General features: G+C 37.1%; 1 protein-coding gene across 1 annotated transcript in view; it reads right to left on the bottom strand.

Moving 5' to 3' along the window:
• LOC138695238 (uncharacterized) overlaps positions 1–14,036 on the bottom strand; it is a 38,418-nt gene extending 24,382 nt beyond the window's left edge. Inside the window, exons 1-5 of the mRNA XM_069819691.1 lie at positions 13,789–14,036; positions 12,125–12,217; positions 9,214–9,312; positions 5,965–6,133; positions 1,719–1,823 (exon numbers count right to left, since the gene is read on the bottom strand). Of these exons, the coding sequence (XP_069675792.1) occupies positions 6,035–6,133; positions 9,214–9,312; positions 12,125–12,217; positions 13,789–13,908 (411 nt within the window). The 5' untranslated portion in view covers positions 13,909–14,036 and the 3' untranslated portion in view covers positions 1,719–1,823; positions 5,965–6,034. The remainder of the gene's footprint in view (positions 1–1,718; positions 1,824–5,964; positions 6,134–9,213; positions 9,313–12,124; positions 12,218–13,788) is intronic.
• Between the last annotated feature and the right edge of the window lie 1,071 nt (positions 14,037–15,107).

Raw genomic sequence — 15,107 nt, 5'->3', positions numbered from 1 at the left:
TTCTGCTGGAGTTCGTTCAAGACTAGGTTATAGGTCCGTGTAGTTGGCAGATCCATTTTTAGTCGGAGCTCTTCTATGAAGAAAGGCTCCCTTGTCAGTTCATAGACTGTACGTGAGGGCGCAAATTTTGATAGGCCTGCTGCCTTTTTCAGGTATGTCGATTTCACTTTTTCTAGTAGTCTAAGGCTGCCGGGGTCTAGATGATCCCAGATGATCTGTAGGCCGTATCTTGACATGGAAGAGTTTAAGTGCTGCTTCCATTGACATCTTCGTTATGTCCTTCACATCGTGCATGGCTCTGACTGCTAGGGTTGCCCGGTCCGTGACGTGTCGGTTGAAGGAGTTGCCCTTTGTCTGAAGTGTGACGCCGAGGTATTTGAAGCTGTTGACTTTAGCCAGCATGATCTTGTCCTTTTCGGCAGGCCTGCCTCCTCTTCTGAAGATCATGTACACTGTTTTGTCCTCATTGAGTGTGAGATCGTTCTCATCTGCCCATTCTGCAAGTCGATAGAAGTTGTCTTGTAGCACTTCGCAACACGGGGAGGCTAGCGCCATATCATCCGCGTACATGTAGAGCTTCACGTCTCGTTCTAGGATTTTTCAGTATATAATACAAATCTATTAATGAGGGGTACTGTCACACGATACTCTGAGTCTGCAGTGAGGGAACATTTTTAAAGAATGTTTGCAATAGAATGTGATTTGAAACTTACAAGGTTTTTTGACAGAATTCGCTGGAAAACGATGCAAAATAAAACACTAACGCAAAGAGACTGCATTCAGATTGCAGTATTGTCAAGGCCTCCTAGATTCTTGCAATCCACCATGATCAACACGACTTAAACAATCCTTCAGTTAACAAAATATTAACTGATGAAGAAACGCGACATTTTTAATGGTCTGTGACGTCACTAACAGACGTTGTTTAAACTGGCCACGACTACAATCATGATTTAAGATTTTACGGAAATTTATCTAATATAAATATTTACCTAATTTGTTTATTCTATTTAATCTATTCACATATCCACATCAATCTGTATACACAGTAAACATATTTTAAGCACATATATATATTATTTTAATGTACCGAAGTACATATGATATTTTCATGCAGATATTCTGCGTCATCATACGATGAAAGTGTGATGGAACGGAGAAAAATTCTCTCCAGCGCCGGGATTTGAACCCGGGTTTTCAGCTCTACGTGCTGATGCTTTATCCACTAAGCCACACCGGATACCACCCCGGCGACGGACAGAATTGTCTCTGATTAAGTTCCAACTCTTGGGTTCCCTCTAGTGGCCGCCCTCTGCACTACGTCATAGATGTCTATGAACATAGGACTGAAGTCCACACATGTGCTGAGGTGCACTCGTTATGAGTGACTAGTTGGCCGGGATCCGACAGAATAAGCACCGTCTTAAATCACGAAGTGATTTACGCGTATCATATATATTATTTTAATGTACCGAAGTACATATGATATTTTCATGCAGATATTCTGCGTCATCATACGATGAAGGAGTGATGGAACGGTGTGGCTTAGTGGATAAAGCATCAGCACGTAGAGCTGAAAACCCGGGTTCAAATCCTGGCGCTGGAGAGAATTTTTCTCCGTTCCATCACTCTTTCATCGTATTTTAAGCACATAATCTGATTTATACTATTCAAATGTATTTTGCATTCCAATTCATTACTTTTTAATGCATTCGAACCTTAAGTCCACAGCATCCATGTCCAAGTCCTTCACTTCTTCACACCAATTCTGCTCGGTGGTCACAGAAGAACTTGACATCCTCCTCTGCCCATGGGGAAACGACCTGCAGGACAATTAGAAACAATATCAGTTCAATGTTAGGTGAAAAGCACATTGTGTATTTTACCATTTCTGTTTCTATTGCTTGAGTATTTGAAGTGCAAAATATTGTGATTCTTCAGAAAGTAATTTCCAAATATTCATAAAGTATATATTTTCTGCAATCATAATACTAAGAAAGTGATTTGTCTTTGTACACTGTGTACAACATTACTCCTACACTACTGGCCAGTTTTTATTTTTTTATATATAATTATCTCTAGAATATGCCATTAGGAAAGTTCAGGATAACAGGCAGGGTTTGGAATTGAACGGGTTACATCAGCTTCTTGTCTATGCGGATGACGTGAATATGTTAGGAGAAAATCCACAAACGATTAGGGAAAACACGGGAATTTTACTGGAAGCAAGTAAAGCGATAGGTTTGGAAGTAAATCCCGAAAAGATAAAGTATATGATTATGTCTTGTGACCAGAATATTATACGAAATGGAAATATAAAAATTGGAGATTTATCCTTCGAAGAGGTGGAAAAATTCAAATATCTGGGAGCAACAGTAACAAATATAAATGACACTCGGGAGGAAATTAAACGCAGAATAAATATGGGAAATGCGTGTTATTATTCGGTTGAGAAGCTTTTATCATCCAGTCTGTTGTCAAAAAATCTGAAAGTTAGAATTTATAAAACAGTTATATTACCGGTTGTTCTTTATGGTTGTGAAACTTGGACTCTCACTCTGAGAGAGGAACATAGGTTAAGGGTGTTTGAGAATAAGGTGCTTAGGAAAATATTTGGGGCTAAGCGGGATGAAGTTACAGGAGAATGGAGAAAGTTTCACAACACAGAACTGCACGCATTGTATTCTTCACCTGACATAATTAGGAACATTAAATCCAGACGTTTGAGATGGGCAGGGCATGTAGCACGTATGGGCGAATCCAGAAATTCATATAGAGTGTTAGTTGGGAGACCGGAGGGAAAAAGACCTTTAGGGAGGCCGAGACGTAGATGGGAGGATAATATTAAAATGGATTTGAGGGAGGTGGGGTATGATGATAGAGACTGGATTAATCTTGCACAGGATAGGGACCGCTGGCAGGCTTATGTGAGGCCGGCAATGAACCTTCGGGTTCCTTAAAAGCCATTTGTAAGTAAGTATATATAATTATATTCAATTTCTACAAGCCAAATGATTCTATTTGTTAGGTGTTCCTGCTTCGATTCTGCTAAGTGGGAGGGGCCTTTACTTATGTTGTACTGTAACCAGTGTTCAGTCCAGCCAATGTAAGAACTATTTTTTTCTCTCTCTTAGAACTGACTATAAAAATTGAGTTATCTAGTTGTTGCACTCAAATATTTGATGAAGCTAAAAACTGTTTAATTAACCAGATTTATTGTATTTTATTGGGTAGCATTTTAAATACAGGCAAAACCACTAATCTCTGAAGGTTTATTTTGTAAATAATGAAGTAAACCAGGACCGAATGTTTAGGAAAGAAGATATTTTAGCATTAAAATATTTGTCATATTTTCATATTTTGCTAAAAGATCTGATCTTCTTTGGTGTTGAAGAGCAAGTGCAAGAACAGTCTTGGGACACGTATGAAGTGATAGTGAATGTGTGCTGGGAGTGGTTAGGTATTGACACTGGAAATGGAGAAGTGAAAGAAGTGTATAGAATGGGTAATGGGGAAAATAGGCCCATCTTGGTCAAACTGGCAAACACCTTGGAATAACATTTAGCAGCGATCTCAGCTGGGGGGAACACGTTACAGACACAGCGGGAAAAGCATGGAGAGCGTTACACTTTATGATGAGGGTACTAAGAAAAGGTTCTGATAAATCCAAAGAGATTGCATATAAATCACTAGTACGTCCAGTAATGGAATATGGTGCTGCATGTTGGGATCCTTACAGATTAGAACATATTAAGACACTGGAAAAGATTCAAAAACGGGCTCTTAAGTGTTGTCGGAAAAATTCACCATTAAAATGGGACACACTCACGGACAGGAGAACGCGAATTCGATTATGCGCACTGTTCAAAACATACAGAGGGGAGCCTGCCTGGAGAGAAATAAAAAATAGGTTGCAGCCGCCAAATTACTCTTCAAGGAACGAACACTCATATAAATTGAGGGAAAGAAGACAGAGGACGGACACTGGAAAGTTTTCTTTTCTCAATCGTACTATCAGGGACTGGAATGCTTTACCTGCAGACTTACTAAAGGCTTTACCAACAACCAAAAATGCATTTAAAAATAGGCTTAAGGACCTTACTAATAGACGGTAATTATACACAGTATTTAAAGGGTGTAAATGATATTTTGTTATTGAAGTGTTGTATCAGTGAATAATTATGTTGTGTCAGTGAAGTGTGCTGTGTAAGTGAAACGTGTTCCTGTCAGTGAAGCTTTATAGTTTATAGTGGCAGTGCAAAGAATTTGAACAGTGAAATGTTTTTGAAGTGTTAGTGAAATCAGGATAGAATCAGTGAAATGTGTCGTAGTTCCAGTGCAGTGAGTGAGTTGACAGCGAAATGAGTGTAATGTTGAAAGGTACTTGTGCAGATATGAACATATACTCGTGGGTTTTAGTTCGATCTTAGTTTTAAGATACAAATTAGAATATTTCAAATGTTATTTTAAGTGATCGTTTCATTTAATTTAGTATATTCCCTGTTGTTTAGTATTATTATTAATTGTATTTTTAATTAATAAGTTTATTATTGTCATTATTGAGTGTAATTAGTTACCACTGCCACCGGGTATATACCCATTGCAGTGTGAATAAATACATACACATACATACATACAGGATGATTAAAGAGAAGATCATGTATAGTAAGAAACCATTGAAAGACTCGAGCATTAGTATAGATGAAGATTTTGAATACGAGGTGAGTGTAGAAGGAGTGTCTTAGTGCCATTTATGAAAGCAGCTAGAAAAAATGGACATTACACTAAATTAGTTAAAGATAAATTGAAAATTAATGGAGAGTTATTCGATGTCGAATTTTGTTTAGAAAACTTAAATGCATCGTCAAATGATGAGAACATTGATGAAAGAATAAGAATAGAGATAAAGGAGAGAGTAAGAGAAATTGTAAGTAATAGTGGAATGAATAGAAAAGGTAAAGTTGCGGAAGGCAAGAGGGCAGTGACACAGGAGATTGCGATAGAAGGATGTCGGAGAAAATCAGCATTATCATCAGATTCCATTCAGGCGATGAACTCGAAGGCAGCGGCTGCAACATCCAGTAGACGAGCAGGAATGACGTCATCCCAAGGCCAAGTCGGGAAAACTAGCAAAGCATCAAATAGCAACAGAGTTGGAGACCTTGGAGTTAGAAGGCAGAAGAATCCGGAACCATCGAAAGAAGAGAGTAGTGAACGGGGAAATGAAATAAGTGCAGGGAATAGAAGGGGAAGCATTGAGAGTGCAAATCGTACTAGGAATGTGAAATGAGGGGACAATAGAGAAGAAAAAACTGTTTATAATCTCAGAAAGTGGTGTATTAGTGGGTTCAAATAATAGCAGGTGTAAGTTATGAAATTGAACTGCGACACTTTTTCAGGGTTACTGAATAATAGTTTTGTTCAAATACTGTTATAAATAAAGTGTAACAAATGTGCTAAGCTGTGAGCATGAATGTGTAGTATAAGAAGTGTTTAGTGCATTTAATAAGAGGGTAAATTTTTAGGGAAATAGTCAACGAGTGTTATGTGTTCTATATTAAATAAGGTTAAATGTATTATGTTATTTACAAGACGGCAGTATTTAGTTAGGGGAATGAAGTTGAATGTAGGAATAGGACAAGAAATGAATATTAAGTGAAAGTGAAAAGGACATGAAGAACAGACTTCAAGGGTCACATCACGGCTGTGTGAAAATTGTAAATAATGTAAGTAAGGAAATACTGGCCCGAATACAGAAATGTGAAGGGTCAGCAGGACCGAGTATATTGAGAAATATATATCATATATCATATCATATATTATTATTATTATTATTATTATTATTATTATTATTATTATTATATTTTGCTAAAAGAAATGTCTATTTTGGAAAAATTCTCTTCATATGTCAGTTTTTATCAATAAACTTTGGATGAAAGTAGCCACCTTGGTCTCCGTACTTACCAGTTCCTGCATGTTTGCTGCCAGGGGGTGTGGTCCACAGTTGCATCACGTTCCCTGTAGTGCCATTTCACTACACAGGATGGTGTGTGCATGAAGAACAGCCATTCTTATCTTCTGTATGAGTTGCAATAGAGAATTCATCACCCAATCCATAACAGTCTCCAGATACCTGAAACAAAACAGATCATGACACTGATGTTTCTTGACAGGCTATGTAATAACAAGATATGGAACCGGCAATGGTAGTAACAAATGTGTTATGTGTAGTTTTTGTTGGGCCGATGCCTAGTAGAAGCCTACACAGGCCGAAATTCTTAGGCTTGGCCCGATCTGAACCAGACTTGAACCCCAACATCACCTTAATTGAGTACCTCAGTGGAAAAACGGCAGATCCCAACTCAAAGCAATTGTGAGATAATTGCAGTTACAGTTTATTGTAAATTACTACTGATGTATAGGACATACATATATCAAACCTGGTTTATAGGAAAGAAGACAGATGTACAAATACGACTGCAAATCGTTAGTGCCATAGATGTAAACATAGTGTATCAGTATTTATTCAAACTTGAAGATAGCATTACAGGCGTATATATGACTATTCAAACTCTATCTCATCATCAATAAACTCGATTTTTTCACCTGTACTTGTGTCATTTACAGTCTTAAAATTTCTGTAAAAGTCATGATAAACAGGAGGAATCAGTGGTAAGAGTTTCATTAGGTTGTCATACTTGGACAGCTTGATGCAGTAGCCACTTGGGGTACCTGAGGTTGCAAGTGATCACTGTGCTTGCTTGTCGACCCCTTCTTTTTGTGTTTATTTCATTCACTCATCTTGATGGCCATACGTATAACTGAGTCCAATAATCTCAGGTTCATCTTTACACAATGGCGTTCATACAAATTAAACATTTCCTGAACAGAGTGGACACTTGAGAAGTACGTCTTATTTGGGGTTCTTGATCTGCTCTAATGTGATTGGTACTTTGGAAATGACCCTAAGTGTTTCCTGATCTCTTCTTTGTCCTCATCTTTGATTTTGTGTGGCCGACTTGTATGCCTAACTCGCTGATCATGTGAAGGTGTGAGACATGCCGTCTTTGGAGACGTTGGTGTCGTATTAATGTTTTCACCTAGAACGGGGAAACCGCGTAAAACTCACACAGGAAACACATATAATAATAATAATAATAATAATAATAATAATAATAATAATAATATTAATAATAATAATAATAATAATAATAAATAATATTAGTACTAAATAATAATAATAATAATAATAATAATAATAATAATAATAATAATAATAATAATAGGCGTACCTCGTACTGTTCGCAGTTCCCACACAAAATATTGACAACAGGGCTTTCTGGCATACAGGAACTCGCCGATTGTTAATAGGAACACAGTACTTGTAAGTCCAGTTTCTTTGCGAATAGTCTGGATTCACTCTGTATTTTTATAAGCCTTCCTCTTCATACATTTTTCAATAAGGCCAAAAAGGCAGGTGTTCTGTGTGTTGTAGTCCCCCATATCGTAGAACTCCATAAAGAGCGTGTCTTTTTGTTAGGTGGTAAGGCTACTGTATTGGCATACCGACTCGAGCATTCGACAACACGAGACCAAATTCACCCTACACTTTTTAACACGTGCTTGTGCGATACATTTATATATTCCTCCCCTCTATTTCTACATATTTTTTGTTTATTCTTTACCCAATCCTGGGAAGTTCGTGATCGGTTTCTAGCTTTCACAGCAGCAACTTAGCCACTCCACTCATTACGGACGCCATCCTGAGACTGATTGGGATATGCCGATCTTCCACTAGGCTAGAGCGCGGCAAGCAGTTTTGCAGAAGCAGAGAATACAGATTACAGCCAAACGACATATCCCAAAACAACAACTCGTTTCTCAACATGTTACTAGATCATAGCAGTGTACAATTCTAGTGAAACATGCATTTTGAAGGCGGGTTGGGATCTGCCGTTTTTCCACTGAGGTAATCAATTGTTATCACCTGAGCCCGATCTGAATCCCGAGTTTAGCTTAGAAAGACGTGTAGAAGTACAGAATCAAAACAGTGGGCATAGAAAAAAATGAGCTACATTACTTAAAATTATATTTGTTTTGCGACTGTCAGCAGACTAGAAGATAAAACAGAGCTCGGGGGTCAGTAATAGAGATTATGATTCCAGTAGGAGCATGTATGGGAAATTACTATCCTGTACAGGTGGCTTGCCGAACAATTATGGCCTGTTATCACCTGAACATCTCAACAGCAGAGTCACGTTGCTCTCGGAGGATTATCCCAGGGTTAGTCAATAAAATTTCCCAGGTTTCATCTTTTGCTCCATCCGAATTTTCTTGTTTTTCGGCATATCTGAATTTGCTTTTGGTTAGTTGTTTTACAGAATAAAGCGTAAATCTATTATTATATGGTTGTAAAACTTCAGTGCGCTCTTTAACCAAAATGTCTACTGTTTTATTTCCCTTTATATCACAATGGGGAGAAATCCACTATAAACTAAATTTTTCCTGTAGTTTACTTAGGTAATAGATCATTTTCTTACAATCCTGAATTTTAGTACTTTTAATAGAGTGTAGTAAAATTATAGCTTGTAATGACTGCCCTTGAATCTGATAATGTCAGAACATTTTGGAATTAATTTAATCTGAGTAAGAGGCTCTGCAAAAATATGTAAACAGTAACTTCTCCTTCAAAATTTCTTGTATATTCTCCTACGGAAAGATAAAATGAAAAGAGAGGACATGTTCTTCTAAGTTCTGCTCCTCTTGAATGTAATAAAAGAATCCAACTGTATAAATTTGTAACCACTCCTTATGTGGGTATCTTGTCTCAATTGTTTACATAGCCAGAATCTACAAAACTAGTTTTCTATTAAGAACTTTTTTTAATCGTCCATGAGGGCCAAACTGTGTTCTGTATGAATGATATTTAGTGGGTTGGCTTTCATTAATAAATTTTCTTTCTTTTGAAGAATAAGTTACTTAGGTCTTTTTTAATTTTTTGTATTAACTTTAAAAAACTTTTCTGTGTTTTTAATATATTCACAGTTTGGATATATAATAGCAAGCATTTCATGTGTATGGCAAGTCATAAATCGGAGGTACAAACCCAGATCCACTGGATTATGAGTACAACACACTAGTCACTGAACTGTAACATCTAATCAAATATAAGTTAATTTCTTCCATTCAAATATATTGCATTGTAATACATACCAACTTTATGTCGATGATGTTCTTGATGAAGTCCTTCCCTTCTTCATACTCCTTGTCCTCATTGGTTTCAGGGAAACAGGTGGTCCAGGAAGAAACAATCTGCAGCAGAAATTCCGACAGATAAGTTCAATGTCAAGTGAAATGTACATTCTTTATTTTATTGTTAAGCAAGAAAACAGCCCACAAAATCTGTCCTCCACAATTCTACAGATTTTTCCCTAGCACTCTAATATTTTATCCTATTCTAGAGTGTAGAAAAAATTGCACATCATACATTTTGTTTAAAACAGATTCCAATTAAATAAATGTACCTAACTATTTTGATCTTTATGTCTACATCCTATATCTATCCCAAATTAATTCAACTAATATCTGTTTTGTACAATCAAATAAAGTGTGATTATGAAGTCCTAGGAAATTTTTGGAAAAATGTTAACTGATCTCATTCCTGTTTACAGATGCCAAGATGTTGATTTTGTAAGAGCGTATATAGCAATTTGTTTCTGCATGTAAAACATATGAGGTTAGGGATATGTTTAAACAAAAGTTCAGGAAAGCAGCTTAAGAAATTAATGAACACAGGATCCATAGCACACAGGCTGGCACCTATATCCAATGAGAGAGTGCAAAATATATTCATAACACCATACAGCATAGTCCTCATGTGAAATGATCACTGTGAATATGCTGGAGAAGGCGTTTAGGGCTACCAAGAACAGTTGGGACACTTGTATTGACATTGAGGTTATGTGGAAAAGCATTGATTCTGTATTTTGATGTCTTGTCTATTCTATAGTACTACGGTACTTATTTGGTTATTACTTACTTACTTACTAAGGAACCCGGAGGTTCATTGCCGCCCTCACATAAGCCCACCATCGGTCCCTATCCTGAGCAAGATTAATCCAGTCTCCACCATCATATCCCAGCTCTCTCAAATTCATTTTAATATTATCTTCCCATTCACGTCTCGGCCTTCCCACAGATCTTTTCCCTCTGGCCTCCCAACTAACATTCTATATGCATTTCTGGATTCGCCCATACGTGCTACATGCCCTGCCCATCTCAAAAGTCTGGATTTAATGTTCCTAATTATGTCAGGTGAAGAATACAATGCGTGCAGTTCTGTGTTGTGTAACTTCCTCCATTCTCCTGTAAATTCATCCCTTTTAGACCCAAATATTTTCCGAAGCACGTTATTCACGAACATCCCAACACCCTTAACCTCTGTTCCTCTCTCAAAGTAAGAGTCCAAGTTTCACAACCATACAGAACCGGTAACGCATACGCACGCACACACACACACAGACAGAGAAAGATACGACTGCAAAGAGATAAACTAAAGACTGGTCTAAGACAAAATGGTGGCTCATGGCCCCCAAGTGAGAAAGAACTAGTTCACAAATATGGAAAATTGTTCACACAGTTTGTCGCAACAATAGACTTTGATGCATTGTAAATATGTAAGTAGCTTATGCCAATACCAATTTTGTGAGTGTGTGGGTGTGAATAGAGAATTTGTAAATAATTGTAAATATTATGCTGATACTGTTAACATAGATAATAACAAAATGATCAGAATTAAGTTGTAATTATCATGGATATAACACAAGGAAAACAATTATAAGCTTATTCCAATGACAGAATAATAATGTTAAAATATAAGCAACAATATGTTAGTCCATGCCTGTGGAGTAACGGTCAGCACGTCTGGCTGCGAAACCAGGTGGCCCGGGTTCGAATCCCGGTTACCTGGTTGAGGCTTTTTCTGGGGTTTTCCCTCAACCCAATACGAGCAAATGCTGGGTAACTTTCGGTGCTGGACCCCAGACTCATTTCACCGGCATTATCACCTTCATTTCATTCAGATGCTAAATAACCTAGATGTTGATACAGTGTCGTAAAATAACGCAATAAAAATAAACAGTATGTTACCTGTGAAAGTTTACTGGTATAAGATGTGTAGTTTACTTAAGAAAGTTGAATTGTAAAGATTTATGTTTGTGTCTTAATCACATGTAGTATTACTCGGTAATGGAGCATGCGAAATGAATTAAAAATAAACACACACACCTGCGTGTGCACACCACACACACACACACACACACACACACACACACACGCACACACTCACACACACACACACACACACACACACACACACACACACTCACACACACACACGCGCACATGTACGCACACACACACACACACGCACGCACGCACGCACACGTGTCTTTGCATGAAGCTAGATATAGAGATGTGTTTTCCAAAGCTGCTCAGTCAGCAAAGAATAAACTGTCAATTCTGAAGAAAAATGACCTTGGCCGAAAGAAATTTGAGGCTATAGTGAAAACATTCTACTCGAAGAATGTAGTTCTATTGAACAATGTTGAAGAATCAAATATTGACATCTTTCCAGGATTTTGGAGTATACCAAAACAAGAAGTTCAAAGTGCATGCAATTCATTTAAGAAGCTTATTGAACAGCAGATGAAAAATGAAAAATGTGACGTAGTGAGAGTGTTTTAATACTTTAAGAACAGAGAATAAAGCATTTTCAGAATATTGTTTGCAAGTATTGTGGGCATCAACAATGCTGACAGTGAACGTGTTTTATCACAGTATGGTGCTGTTCTTTCAGACAGATGATGTAATTTGAAGGAGGAAAGTGCTGAATTGTGCACAATGTTATCGTTTGAAAAATGGAAGGTAGAATGCACAAAGTTTCCTTTGGAAAAATATAAATGCTAATTTGGAAAAGGTAAATGTTAATTTGAGAAAAAATTGATGCTAATTTTGATGAAAATAGATGTTAAAAATTCAGGTCCCTACTGATACAATAGAATTTCATTTATTCCATTCAGATATATTGCATTTTAATTCATTAGGCCTACACCATAATACACACCTCCCTTATGGTGCTGATGTTCTTGTCCATGTCCTTCGCTTCTTCATACTCGTTCTGTTCTTCTGTTTCTCCTCTGATCCATGAAGAAATAATCTGCAGCAGAAATTCCGACAGACTGTAAGTTCAATGTCAAGTGAAATGTACATTCTCTATTTCAGAATTACAAGGGAACCTTGTCTACAAAGTCTCTGCCCTGCACAACTCCACCAACTTGTCCCTAACACTCTAATGTTTCATCCCATTCTACAGTTTTGGACAAAATTAACCATCATGTTTCTGAAACATTCCAATAAAATCTATGTAACTATAGTGGACTATGCATCTGTATCCAAAATTAATTCAACTTATTGTGATCTATTTTCTCCAACCAAATATATCTCATCTCATATAACCAAATTCATCTAAACTAACATATTTCATGAAGTAATTCATCTTAATTTGCTCTGAACTGTTTAATCAAAACTATGCAATCTAACAAAAAAACTGTGCCCTCATAAAATTTGATATATCTGTAAGCTTATCTACTTCAATTCACTTTGTTTTACCCTGATTAAATACTGTGGCAACCATACTGGAATGTTCTCGCTATTTCCTGTCGTCGAACACGCGTCCAGCAGAAGGAGGGCGAGATCGGTGGTCGCTGGGCGCGGCAAAGGAAGTTGCGCACGCATCTATTGCAAGGGCATGTGCGGTGTGGTGCGAAGCAAAGGAGGGAAGCTGGAAGTTTCGAAAACCACGCGAACTGATTGTTGTAACGAGATTGTTCTCGAAATCGTAGTTTCTGGAAAGTGTGATTTACTAGCAAAATAAAAGCGCGAGCAGTTTGTGAAGCAGCCATGAGTGAGCATGAAGCCAGTTTGGACAGCAAGTTCAGTTTGTGAATCAGCAGTCTTGGGTTCGACACGCGAGTGAACTTCAGTAACTGCAGCAGCGCCCAAGCGGAAGCAATGCATGCAGGAGTCTTGGGTTCGTCGAGCTGTGAACTTCATCTGAAAGTCTTGAGTTCGAAGTTCAGTGGACTATCTCTGGAAGTCTTGGGTTCGATATACTGTGAACTTGAGTGAATGAGCCAAGGCAAACGAACTGAGAACTGACAGTTTTGTTTTGTAAATAGTGCTTTGTGAACATTAGTTGTGATTAGCAGTACATTGTTGTTCTCAATAATCCAAGTGAATTGTCATTGCCGTCTGTGGAGTGCAATAACGAATACTGTGTTGATGTGTGGAGTGAAATACCCATTGTTGACGGGAGTGTTTAAATTCAGAAATATAGAAAGCCATTATACTCTTTTAGACCGAAAAAGGAATGAAGAAATTTTAGAACAATTAGAAGTAGAGTCAGTAGAAGAAAAAATCAGCAAATACAAATTCAATTGGCTAGATCATGTAAGAAGAATGGAAAATTCAAGAATCCCAAAAATTATGATGCAATATAAACCTAGAGGACATCGTCGACCAGGAAGACCTTTTAGAAGACTGCTAGATGGGGCCGAAACAGGTCTACAGAGGACTAATTCGTGAAGGATGATGATGATGATGATGATGATGATGAGAAAGCCATTATTGTTGTAAATAAAAGTAACATTGTTGTGTGAAATAAAAGTCACAATATAACTAATTTTATTTCAATTATTGCACTTTAATCCATTACATTACAATACACACCTCCCTTATGCTCATCACGATGTTCTTGTCCATCATGTCTTCATACTCGTCCAGCTCACTGGTTTCAGGAAAACCTATCGTCGTCTTCTGGTCCATGAAGAAACAATCTGGAGCACACATTTCAAGCTCTCAGGCTCATTACTGGTGGAATCAAAACAATCCCAATAGATTCTATGAGATTCCTCACTAATATTAACACCATAAGATGACAATAGAAAAAAAAGCACTGATCCAATATGAAAAACTTATCAGATTACCAGGAAACAATTGGCATTCATACAGTCCTCTCTGTAGATTGAAAACTCAAAAAAGTATAACCATATTTAACTGCACAGGTGCACAGTGGTATTTTGTAACATGTACGTTATGACTATAGTATGTAATGGAACAGTGGAGTTCTGGAATAGGCACATATCACTAGTATGTAATAGAACAGTGGTACGGTATTTTGGATGCAAAATGATCACATACTTTCCTGTATGCTATGTGATGCAGTATGACGTCATAACGAGCAGAGATGTGAATTCGAGAAAAAGAAATGTTTTCTAATGGCAAACTGAATTTGTAGATCAGGTTTGTTCGAAGCATAAAATTTAATGTATTTAAATTATTTGTAGGCCTAAACTGGTCATGAAATCGAAGTGGATTCCAATGATAAATGAAACCTAACCTATTCTTCCTCTCTTGCCCAGCTCAAGTTCACAATGGTGTTCAATTTCTCCAAAAATTAGTACCGGTAAATAAAAAGCTATAATCATTTTGGTCATGCTAAAATTCATAATATCATCATGCAGAGTAATAATCTTATTGTAATGAAACAGGAAAAGTTACAGTCTTTGTATTTTTTGTAAATAAAAACCATCATTCTCTGCTGTCTCACTAAGGTTGCAATACAATGATGTTTGAACAGAATTTAGTTTAATTTCAAGAACTGGTAATGAAACTAAAAATGGAAAACTTTTGTACATATTGATAAAATTCACAATACAATTACAGGCATTATGTTAATAATTGTTTGCTAGAATCCTATACTCAGTAACAGTTTCAAGAAAATCTGTATATTTTTTCAAAGAAGTTTCTCGTATCTTTACTATTTATCTTTTACTTTAGTTTCTAACATTTCTTTCAGTGTGACGAAAGGATTCCCACTTTCGCTCCCAATAGTGCCAAAGATGTTGTGTCTGTGGAACAAACGTTGTCATAATGTAGTTCCACAGCGAAAAGAGTATTTTGTAATAGCAAGTGTTTTGCACTCACTCAGAACAACAATATTATTTTGGAACGCAGTATTCCAAGGTGCTATTCCTTGCTTGGAACTT

Source organism: Periplaneta americana, chromosome 2 (assembly GCF_040183065.1).
Source record: "Periplaneta americana isolate PAMFEO1 chromosome 2, P.americana_PAMFEO1_priV1, whole genome shotgun sequence".
In the NCBI taxonomy this organism is placed as follows: Eukaryota; Metazoa; Arthropoda; class Insecta; order Blattodea; family Blattidae; genus Periplaneta; species Periplaneta americana.
Note: the sequence above shows the minus strand (reverse complement) of the source record. Positions and strands in the feature narration are given on the sequence as shown.